Source organism: Mus pahari, chromosome 19 (assembly GCF_900095145.1).
Source record: "Mus pahari chromosome 19, PAHARI_EIJ_v1.1, whole genome shotgun sequence".
In the NCBI taxonomy this organism is placed as follows: Eukaryota; Metazoa; Chordata; class Mammalia; order Rodentia; family Muridae; genus Mus; species Mus pahari.
The window spans coordinates 89,601,459-89,613,407 of NC_034608.1; the positions used below are offsets into that span (position 1 = coordinate 89,601,459).

Consider the following 11,949-nt stretch of genomic DNA (forward strand, 5'->3'; position numbering starts at 1 on the left):
CCTGGATATGACAGTTTGCGCCTAGTTTTATTGCATCTTGTTATGTCATGCTTGGTTATATCACTGGGAAGTCTGCTCTTTTCTCAAGGGAAATGGAGGAACAGTAGATTTGGTGGGAAAGGAGTGATTGGGGGGTGGGTGGGGCAGAGAGGTTTGGTGGGAGGGGAGACTATATTTGGAATGTATTGTATGAGAGAAGAATAAATAAAATTTAAAATATATATGTGTTAAAAAGAAGTTTTAGGTTTAGGGACAAGACGGAGCCTCAGGGAGTGCAAAGCAGGAGGAGGCCTCAACAAATGACATTTGGAGAGACCCGAGTGTAGGGAAGGGGACGAACTTGGGTACATGTGGGTGGGCTCCATGGCTGCATGAAGTGTTCCTGGATGTGGAAGATTTCTGTGCACCTGCCTGGTACCTGAGCTATTTTTTTTTTAAACCAGGCTGAAGCAGGGCCAGCCAACAACATGTGCATTGCCAACCCAATGTGGATCTGGTCACTGGGGTGTGACCCACTCATCGAGGAGGATTTGGCTGAAAGCCCAAGGATTGGGTTCCTGTGCCAGCTCAGAGCTGGCCACCTGCCACACTCCCAAGAGGAGGGTGGAAAGTTGGCTTGGTGGCCTGAGTCCTCCCAGCTGCAGCCTTTCAGCTGAAGCGAGCCACTCCGGCTGCCTCCTGCTGCCAAGCTCACAGGCTCTGTGCGTCAGGCCCAGTGCAAACTCTCCGGGCTAAAGCTAGTTCCTAGAAGTCAAGTCTGGTTTGGGAAAGGGCACAAGGCTAGGATTTTGCCATTTGTTTGCTACTGGTGACCTTGGGCAAGTCTCTTCGCTACATTGAAGTCTACACTTGGGCCTTAAACACAGCCCCAAGGGGCCTACTATCCACCTCTTCCTGGCCCCTCCCCCATCCTGTTGCATCTTCTCTCATATAGTATCAAGATGGTTTAAAGTTTGATGAACAACCCATTTCCTGTGTTTTAAGCCCAAGGCCATGTTAACGATTTTGTTTCTCTATGGACTTGGCAGTATTGATGCTCATTCAAAAATAACCCAAGCATGATCCAGAGACTTCCACAACTGGTCCAGGGAGGAACATTTGGGTGGTGAGAGACAGAACTGGAGCACAGAGCTCTCACCCAGGCTTCCCTGCCTATGACACACACAGCTCGCAGAGAAGGCTGAACCACAAAGGAGACATCCCCATGCCCTGGCCCAGGAATTGAAGGGTACACAGCACCTATTCCTTCCTGGTCCACATAAAGAAATCAGTAGAAAAGTTTCTCCTTTGGGTGAAAGAACTTCCACCCCCTCCAGGCTTCGCCCGCCCATCTCCCTGGATAAAGGCAGGCTCCAGCTGCAGTTCAGAGGCCTTGCTTTGTTTTCGGGCTTGTTTTATACTAACCTTCTATTTATGGCCTGGGACACAGGCTTCCCATGTAAGGCAATGACATTAATGAGACTGAAAAATGTGTTGGGGGTAGCGGGTCTTGGATTAAAGAAAACATTAAGAAAAATGTGGCCCGTGGAAGCAAGAACGCTTGGTTCAAAGCGCTCCCTAGGATAGCACGCTCTGGCTCTGTCTGGGACGGGAAGAGCTAGGGTCCCACCAGAGGCCAGGGGAGGTCTCTCCACAGAGTTCACTCTGAGCTGCATCCATTGCCCAAGGTGATTCAGGGCCCCTCGTGGCTGCACGTGCGCCGCCCATGTGCTCCGCAGGCCAAGCGTTCGCAATGGAAGCGGCGGCCTGGCCCGGGCTCCCGGCGAACGTAGGTGGGCATCGGAGGTGGTGGGGGTTCGCTCAGGACGAGGTTGGGAGGTCAGAAGCGGGTTCCCACAGCTTGGGCTGGCTTGCGGGCGAGTGCGTGCTCAGTGTCAGCCTCCCAAGCCCGTGCCATACGGTCTTCCGGTCACGGTGCGCGTGGCCGAAGCCTCGGGATATCCCTCCTCCCCCGCGGCCCCAGCCCCACGCGCCTGAGCACGCGTAGCCGCAGATTGCCGCGACTCCTAGACCGGGGTGGGGCGGGGGCGGGACCTGGCCGCGGGACTCGCCGCTGATTGGCTGCTCGTGGCGGGGGCGGGGTGCAGGCGGCAGAGCCCAGGCGCCGGCGCTGGGCAGGTGGGCTCGGGACGCAGCGCGCGCCACGGCCCGAGGTAGGCGTAGGTTGCGCATCTGGAGCCCGAGCTTGGGCCACCGGGAGAGCACGAGGGAGGAACCCACCCTAAGAAACTTCTCCTCGCTTGGGGAGAGGAGGCACAGTGCGGAGCGACGTGGGCTTCAGGCGAAGTTGGAGCTGCTGAGCTTCGGGGCGGCGTTCGAGGACCCCTCCCACTTGCGCGCTGAGCGCAGCTAGCGGCGTCGGGCGAGGAGCAGGCGGCGGTCCTTTCCGCGAGGGTCAGCTGCCCGACTGCGGGCAGCCGGGAAGGCCGCGGCCCGGCGCGCAAACCCCTCTACCCTGCACGCGGCCACCCGCTTTGCGGCCAGAGAAGGAGGTAACGTAAGCTGCCAGGCGGGTTCGTAGGCCGATCGTCACCCCCAAAAGTCCTCCTGAGTCTCCGGGGTTCGCTTTTATATCCCCGGAGTCGTGCCCCCTCCCCTTCAGCGCGGAGCTCCAGGCGGGGGCACCCCGTACTGGACGTCCCCAAACCTCCGAGCACCTGGCTCAACCGGAGTCCCCCCTGTCGGGGCAGGGCAGGGCCGCCGGCGGCGAGCCGGAGCCAGCCCAGCGCCCCAGCCCCGCCGAGCCCTCGGATCCCACCCATGGGTCATCATCCCCTGATCCGCGGGCCTCCTCGCCCTGTCGCGCTCAGCCCAGCTCCGGGCGCCGCGCGCAGGAGGATCCGTACGCAGTGACCCTGGAGCCCCCGCAGACGCCAGGAGACTCGGCGGCCGGAGCGGCAGGCGGCTCCCCGCACCTCCAGGAGCTTTCAGGGAGCCCTCCAAGCCGTGCTCGGGGTCCGTCCCGCTGTTCTCAGGTAAGGGAGACATCCCAATAGAACAGGAAAGCTAGCTAGGTGGAGTGTGGCAGCCTACTCAGCAGAGGAACGCAAGCTCGGTGACGCTGGCATTTGATGACAAAGGAAACTTAAACTGTACCCTCTACGTGCTGAGATGCTTTACCCACGTAGAGCATTAAGTTCACTTGACACCTAGCCTACCTCTGGTGGTCTTTAGCCCCTTGCATAGCATAGGAAAGTGGATTTATTGAGCCCTCGTGTGCTCCGTTCGTCCCTGGCAGCTTTCTTTTAGACCAAGAGCCAGTCCACTTTAAAAGGAGGAAACTGAGACTCAAGAGGAAGAGGCAGTTACCCTCCCTAGATAAAAACCGCAAGCAAGAAAGGTCAGGGGTCCTTTAACCTGTCCTAGAGTCCCTTCAGCTTTGGAGCATTTCCTGCAATGTTTCCTTGCTACAGGGGTTTCCTGAACTCAGGTGGCCAGTATGTGTGGCCTCTGAGCCACACTCTTGCCCACATCGGCCACCAGTCCACGAAGGATGAGGAGGGTATTGGATTGTCCTGGTCCTCCTGGGAGCTAGACTAGGGTCTGGAGCAACAACCGGCTTTGGAGTGTCTGATTCAGGTTCCTCCTAAACCTCAGAGGGACAAGAAAGAGTCCCTGCAAGCCCTCCACTGGGCTGGGAGCTCAGAGAGACTGTCCAAAGAAAAGAGCCTTGTATTGGAAAGGTTTCTGGGTACCTGACGTTTAACAGGTGAGCCGAGTGCACAGACTAGATCACACAGAGTTTCTGTGCTGACGCAGCTGATCACCCGGAAACAGATGCCCCCTGTTCTCTGCCCTCCTGACATCCCCAGGATGGGAAGGGTGGCTTTGCAAAACCCCTGGGACTCCCCAGAGTCTAGGGGAGGAGTCAGGACTACAGTGTGTCTGTCCTAAGAGACTTGGGATGGGCACACAGGTGTGGCAGGTAGTGTGGTGAACCTGGCTCTGGGGTGCATCCAAGGAACTCATCTTACCAATCTGTACCCGTTCGGCTCCCACCAAGCACTGGGGCAGGCACAAGGGTGAATGGTCCACAGTTGCACTGCCTGTGAGCTGGTAGGGTATGCAGAGTCCTGGGCAGGATGCCCACCCCAGCTGCCTGGAGGGAGAGAGGAAACAGGACTATAACATGGATCACAGGGTCATTCCCTGTCCAGTGCCAACTGGGGCTCCACTGAGTCAGAGCTATTAGGAGAAGACTAGTTGAAGCCACTAGAGGGGTGGGAGTGGCTTTTTGAAGAGGTGAGAGGTCAGGTTTTACAGCTGAGGAGCATGCTCGTAATCCCATCCAGGCATCTGGATTGGACTCGGGCAGCAACTCTTTTCTGAGAACCAGAGTCCCCATCTGTCCCTGGAGAGCTTCTCATAAGAATAAGGCAGCCCCAGCATGACATGCCCAGGGATGGTGGGTACTATTTCTGGGGACAGCCCCACTCCTGTCTTGGAGGTACCTCCCAGCCGAAAGCCAGGTCCCTCTTCATACATTCAGTTCCCCACATCTCTAGATCACCAGGGTTGGCTGCTGGGAAGGAGGGCCTGCCCCATGCTGTCTCTCCTGCACTCTGGGGGCCACCTCCCACCATGCACATGCTTTTCTGTCCAGGTCACTGTGGCTGTGTCAGCTGCCCACTGGCAGTTCTTACATGTGGTGGAGTTCTTGTCCTAAGACCCTGGTTTCCCCACGGAATACATATCTGTGAGTCTGTGCTTTGAAGTTGCAGTGTTGTGCATACAGAAGGTGCTCAATAACTGATCCCTGACATGAGAGACATTGCAGATGACTCTGCAGGCTTCAGGCTCACTCAACCCTTTCATTCCCCTGCCCCCAACCCCGCTCTGGCATTTAGGAACTGTCTTTTCCCACTGTGGGGTTAGCCAGCTTGGAAACAGAGTGATATGGGCAGGTAGCAGGGGAGACTCTAACTACAGGGCCTTAGGGCTTCCCTCAGTCTCCTGTGGGGGTGGAGCCACAGACGCTCTGTCACCTGGCTTCCAGGTATCTGGGTGCCTCACACAGCCCCACGTGGCTGAAGCCATGTGAAAAGACTGTCAGCAGAGAAAGCCATAGGCCCTCCTCGTCTTTCTCCACCCTTCTCTGATCCTCCAGCTCTTATTTCTAATGCCATGCCGCACCCACTCCCTTCGTGAGCCCTCTGCTTTCTTCTGGTTTCTCTCTTCCTTCATTCCTGTCTCCCCCTTCCTCCTCTCTCTGATTCCCTGCTGCCCTCTGACTCTGCCTTGTTTCTCTGACTCTCTCCTTTCAGTCATTGTGTATTGGGAGGCCTGGCTAGAGGCTGGGGGCAAGGAGGCATCCCTGGGGACTGCTGGCTCACTCCTTGTCTTCCATCTAATGAGAGGCCATCAGCAGCCCTTCTCCCTGCAGAAGGACTGGGTGGGTGAAACTAAGCCACAGGTCTCTGGTGGTTTCTTCTCAGCACAGCAGCAGCAGCCAGACAGGTAGACTGGCTGAAGGGAGAAGGCCTCATAGCCAGAGCGGGGTTGGGGGCAGGGGAATGAAAGGGTTGAGTGAGCCTGAAGCCTGCAGAGTCATCTGCAATGTCTCTCATGTCAGGGATCAGTTATTGAGCACCTTCTGTATGCACAACACTGCAACTTCAAAGCACAGACTCACAGATATGTATTCCGTGGGGAAACCAGGGTCTTAGGACGAGAACTCCACCACATGTAAGAACTGCCAGTGGGCAGCTGACACAGCCACAGTGACCTGGACAGAAAAGCATGTGCATGGTGGGAGGTGGCCCCTAGAGTGCAGGAGAGACAGCATGGGGCAGGTTCTTCTTCCCCGGACCTTGGCCACTCTGTGCTTCAGTGCCCTCATCATCTGCCTCCTGGGTCATTGAGGGATGGAGCAGATGTATGCCTGGCACTCAGAGCCCCGTGATATATATTAGCTGCAAAATAAATGTCAGCAGTGTTGTTGTTCTATACTTAGCGTGTGCTTGGCACGCTGCTGGGCTTGGCCCAGGAGCGATGGTTCTGGTGCCAGGCCTGGGGTCCACAGTGTGCTGAGCTGACCCATGCCTGTGTCTCTGACATCCATTTTTGGAGGCCATGTTTCAGGCTGGGAGCTGGGAGTGTTTACATTGTGGAAATTGACAAAGGATACCAAGCAGGGCTTTTAGGAAAGGTGCAGGGCGTCAGGCTGGCAGGCACGAGGCAGAGTCGGTGCATACCTAGAGACTTGCAACCAGGAGGATGTCACTCAGCCCAAAAGGCCATCTCAGACCCTGGTCTCACGGTAGTCTGATAATGATAAAAAAAAAAAAAAAAAAAAAAAAAAATGGCTGGAGTATCCAGATGAGGCTGTGGTCCCAGTGAGAACAGCATCTTTGTGCAACAGAGCTTAAACCCATATGATTCATGAAGACACTCTTTGTGGTGGGCTGAAGCCCCTACTTGCCTACTAAAGGTGTGGTTTGTGCAGTGTCCAGCCTACACAACTTGTAGTGACTGACAAGGAACACCCATGTTTCTGCAGGCCTGTATCCATGTGCAGTCCTGGGGTTAGCAAGCTGCCTTTTGTATTGTTAGAGAGGTGGCATCTGGCATGAGCTCCACAGCTAGAGAAGTGTGCTAGGGAAAAGTTGATGGACGGACAGGTGTGGGGAGCTCATAGCTCACAGTCACCTGGGACTGAGGGATCCCAGGGTGCTGAAACAACAGAGGAAGGGGACTGGGGACAGTCCTTTGATTGCCCTGTTGGAACAGAAGCCTGCATAGTTCATGAGAAACTCCCATACGAGTTTTGAGTTTCCCTCCAGACCCCAGAACCCAGACTTTAGAGTCTGATGCTGGAGACCCCTTCTCCTCTCAAGCTCAGGTTGCTCAGAGGCAAAAGGTACTGAAGCTAGTGGTGGGCCATATGTGAGGAGTCTACCATGATGCAAGCCTTGGGTCCAGGGTGTATCCTGGGAATTCACTAGGGGGGTGGTGGGGAGGTGGCCTGGACTGCCTTTCTCTTCTTCCTATTAATTTTCTGCAGAGCCCACTGGGCCATGCACCAGAAGCTGAGGAATAAGGAGCACTGCTCTAAGAGAAGGCTGCCCCCTAGTGGTAGTAGACACTAGTGGTAATTTAGGAATTTCAGCTGTGTGGTGCCCGGTGCCACAGCTGAATGGAGTGGGAAGTGAGGCTCACAGTGAACAGCAAGGGTGTGATCCTGTGGTTGGTCCTGTGCTCAAGAGCGTGAGGATGGATAAGTGAGCAAGCTGAGAAAAAGGATAAAGAGATTAGAGATCACAAATGGACGAATGAATGAATGAATGAATGAATAAATGAACAAGGGAGCCATTCCAACTTTGAAGTCCTTCGGGGATCCTAGCCAATGACTTCTATTTTACAATAGAAAGCAGAAACCTAGACAGGGCCCACAGAGAAGAGGCCCCAGGCCGGAGGCTCTGATTCCTGCCTCTTGCTTCTCACAGCCCAGAGCCATGATGAAGACCTTGTCCAGTGGCAACTGCACACTCAGTGTGCCTGCTAAGAACTCCTACCGCATGGTGGTTCTGGGTGCCTCCCGAGTGGGCAAGAGCTCCATTGTCTCCCGCTTCCTCAATGGCCGCTTTGAGGACCAGTACACGCCCACTATCGAGGACTTTCATCGCAAGGTGTACAACATCCACGGGGACATGTACCAGCTGGACATCCTGGACACCTCTGGCAACCACCCATTCCCTGCCATGCGCCGGCTCTCCATCCTCACAGGTGAGGCAACTGAGGGGATGGGACAGCTGGCCTGCACCCATGTTCCTCGCTGAGCTAGGAGGCCATGTCTGGGAAGCTGAGGCAGAGTGAAGTGTCCTCATCCAGGTGGAAGCTCATGATTGCTCTTGAGAGACCTTCCCTGGGGACTGTCTGCCCTGTTAGGAGCAGCATTCAGAGAGGGACAGGTTGTGGGCCACCAGGGACCTTCTGGTCATACGGCACTGGTTGTCATGGTCATTCCTTGAAGCCAATCTTCAGCTGATTACTGTCTCTAGTGTGACCACTGTTGGGTATAGCCATGCCCTCAGCTGTGTCCCTGGATAGGAGAACGGAGCATAAGACTTGGGAGATAACTCAGCCAGGAAATTGTTTGCTGTTCATGAGCAGGGACCAGCATTTGATCCCCAGTACACACGCCAAGAGCTGGTATCTTGGTGAGCACCTTTTTATCCCAGCACTGGGAAGGCAGAGACAGGAGGACCCCTGGGGGCTCACTGGACTGATCAGCAATTGGTAGATCTGTGAAAGACTCAAAAAACAAGGTTGATGGTGCCACAGGAACAACAGGCAGTGTTGGCCAACACATACACATGCACACACCCATGCACGTAGACACTCACATGAGCACATCCACAAATAAGCACACACACACACACACACACACACACACACACACACGGACACATGGACATAGACACTCACATGCACACATAAACAAGTACATACACACACATACACCCATGCACACATCCATGCACATAGACACTCACATGAACACACACACAAATACACACGCACACACACACACATGGACACAGACACTTACATGCACACATACACAAGTATACACACACACACACACACATACACACACAAATGACAATTTAAAAACACTTCCACATTGAGACACTCCTACCAAGAACCCCACAAACTGCCCCCTTTCTTTCATTCACCCTTTCTGTCCCAGAATGCTTGTGGGGCCCCCCAATTCTGAGAAGAAACATTCTGCTTAAGGAACTCGAGGTGGGCCTGGGTTCAAATCCTGACCCTGTCTCTGTAGCATAGTGATGTCATTGTCAGTGACTTTGTGACCATGCTCCCCAAGTGGCTGTGCGAACATGACGGTATAAGGCAGCTGCCCACAAAAGGTAAATGGCACGTGGAAGTACTCTTCCTGTTTGAGGACTGGATGCCCCCTGATGGAAATATGCATACTTCAGTGTTAACTTTCAATTATAAAAGTGATACAAAGGCAAACTTTGATTAAACAATGCTTATTAGGCACAGGTCCCTGCTGTGGGCCTCTGACGTCATGGTGACCACCAGTCCCTAGGCAGCACTAGTGCACTGACACTCGCTTTGTACCCTCTGTTTCCTGTGGACTGAATCCTGAGCATCTCTGTCTGTTGCTTTATTTGCTCACCATCCCAGGCCAGAGTTCATTTTCCAGCCTGGTTCTGGGCACAAGAGATGCACAGGGCTGCTCAGTCTTGCCAGCTTTTTGTGCAGCTGCCAGCCGGCCAGCCAGGCTCTGATGCCTGGCATTTGCAGTCTCAGATTTGAACACTTGGAGACTGCACGTCCGCAGGGGCTGGTCTAATGGGATGAATGAAGCTTGGCAGCAGGATCCAGAGCAGTTGGCAGACAGTCGAGGACTTGTGTCAATCACTCATCATCCCAGCCCTTCACTGACTTCATTGAAGACCAGTGTGTGCAGGCCCCAGGGGACAGGTGGCTGGGCTAGAATGGGACAGTGTGCTTTGGGGCCTACTTCCTAGTTCATGCTGGGTGTGTGCCAATGTAGGGAACCAAAATGTGCTTGTGGACTTCTCTGGACTTCTAAATTGTGAAGTTTGGCTGGGCCCAATGGCTGGCCCTCTATCTGCAAATTAGGAACCTCAGACTACACTCAGGGCTGTGAAGTTGAGGGCAAAGGTGGGAAGGGTCTTGGAGGATGAGACTGTTTCTCTGTGGTGATTGGCTTGGGACTGTGACTGGAGGCTGCTTCACATACCTGCAGCCCTTCCAGGGTACACCCTAATCACTGTATCAGACTCAAAGCCCCATTAGTGTGTTATAGTGGATCTAGTGTGGGCTGCAGTTTCTTACTTATCCTATGGTTTGTCCTAGAACAGAGAACAGATCCTGCAGGTGCGGCACAGGCTGGGTTAGGACCACATCAGATTGCAGCCATGGCCTAGGCACATTTGAGTCATGTGGCTTTGGGCAGCTTACTTGCCCTTTCAGAGCCTTTAGTTGGTTCACCCTTAACAGAAGAGTAATAAAGTCTTCCCCATGGGGGTATTATGAGGTGCCCAGAAAACAACATGTGTGCCCACTCCTCTGCTCCCACCAGGTGCCTGTTCTTATGAGCCTGAGTGCATGCTGCACCGCATGCATTAGCTCTAATCACCCTCCTGCAAGGCAGCCTAATTGACATGATGTGGGAGGGGAAATTGAGGAGCTCGAGATACCACAGACTTTAAGGTCACACAGTTACTAAGTTGAGGTAAAATGCAAACCAAAGCTCCCTCTTACCAGCATTGTCTGCCACACAGGGACATGCTGAATTCCTACTGTGGACAAGGTATTGGTGAAGGCTCTGAGGAGGTGGCTGAGTGAGGCCAGCTACACAGTCCTGTAAGAACAGGACAGGGACTGACCACATCTGAGTCCACCTGGGTGTGCCTCACTACTCGAAAACCCTGCTCAACCTTGGCTTCCTTTTGTGGGAAGTGGGGACAGATAGCAGACACCTGGAAGAGCTTCCAGGTCAGGGTTTGCAGGCTTCCTAGGTGGCAGCTGATGGGCCCTGTGCTGAGTGGGACACCAGGCCATCCTGGCCCTTGTTCACTTGCCTCATCCCCTTCACAGGAGATGTCTTCATCCTGGTGTTCAGCCTGGACAGCCGGGAGTCCTTTGATGAGGTCAAGCGCCTCCAGAAGCAGATCCTGGAGGTCAAGTCCTGCCTGAAGAATAAAACCAAGGAGGCAGCAGAGCTGCCCATGGTGATCTGTGGGAACAAAAATGACCACAGTGAGCTGTGCCGCCAGGTCCCTGCCATGGAGGCTGAGCTGCTGGTGTCTGGTGATGAAAACTGCGCCTACTTCGAGGTGTCAGCCAAGAAGAACACTAATGTGAACGAGATGTTCTATGTGCTGTTCAGCATGGCCAAGCTGCCCCACGAGATGAGCCCTGCACTGCACCATAAGATCTCGGTGCAGTATGGCGATGCCTTCCACCCCCGGCCCTTCTGCATGCGCCGCACTAAGGTCGCAGGTGCCTACGGCATGGTCTCACCTTTTGCCCGACGCCCCAGTGTCAACAGTGACCTCAAGTACATCAAGGCCAAGGTCCTACGGGAGGGCCAGGCCCGAGAGAGGGACAAGTGTAGCATCCAATGAGAGGCAGGGACATCGGGGAGGGGGCTTGGGCAGTGCCTTAAGGGAGGTGGCTGAGGATTCCCACTGCACACATACCAATACCACAGAGGGCCCTAGGTGTGTTCCCTGTGCCCATTCTCTTGATTCCTGGCCACCACCTGTGAGCTATGAGTTTGGTTCATTTGTGTGAGGACAGAGACATGTCTAGGGACATGTCAGCACGCATGCCGAGACAAGCTTTCAGTGTCTTCAGAGTGGGAGGGATGCAGAAAGGCCAGGAGTCCTGCATCAAAGCAAGACGGTCAGTACAAGTCCCAGGATGAGGACAGCTTAGCCAGATGCCCCAGCCAGATTCCCTGGTGGCCTCTGCTCCCTCTGTTCAGACCAGCTTGGTCTCTATGCCCCTGGAGAAACCACCCTCCTTGGTCTTCAGTTGTTGCTGTCTGGCCCAGCTGTGTACACCCCCCCCCCCAATTTAGCCCCTGGGGCCACCATGACCTTGAGCGGAGAGGGAGACAGAGTCAGAGACACAGAGAGAGGGGGGAGGGGGAAGGAGAGAGAGACAGACACGCCTGTGTCCCCCAGATCACTGCCTCTTGGCTCCACTCCCAGGCTCCTCCATATGATATTTCTCTTTGTTTGGAAGTGTGTTTCCTGTTGCAGTAGACATGAAGTCCTTGTACTGTAAGAGGCCAATGCCTTGTCTTTGACTGGGCTTCCCAGTTCAGATCCATTGCTTTAGCTGCGGTCTCCCTCCCTGCTCCAAGGCAGGCTGTGCAGCTAGGTGCTGCCCAGTGTCCGTCAGCCTACAAAGAGCCCCCAGTGCCAGTCAGCAGTAATC

At 54.6% G+C, this 11,949-nt stretch overlaps 1 protein-coding gene across 2 annotated transcripts; it reads left to right on the forward strand.

Moving 5' to 3' along the window:
* Window positions 1-2,506: 2,506 nt before the first annotated feature.
* On the forward strand, window positions 2,507-11,597 carry Rasd2 (RASD family member 2). Of its 2 annotated transcripts, XM_021219810.2 has the most exons (4): window positions 3,397-3,709; window positions 6,553-6,556; window positions 7,446-7,725; window positions 10,600-11,597. In XM_021219810.2, the coding sequence occupies exons 3-4, from the start codon at window positions 7,455-7,457 to the stop codon at window positions 11,127-11,129; spliced, it is 801 nt and encodes a 266-aa protein (XP_021075469.1). In that variant the 5' UTR covers window positions 3,397-3,709; window positions 6,553-6,556; window positions 7,446-7,454; the 3' UTR covers window positions 11,130-11,597. The 2 variants fall into 2 exon arrangements, with proteins under 2 accessions (XP_021075470.1, XP_021075469.1); XM_021219811.2 differs by lacking the exons at window positions 3,397-3,709; window positions 6,553-6,556 and adding an exon at window positions 2,507-2,975.
* The last annotated feature ends 352 nt before the right edge of the window (window positions 11,598-11,949 follow it).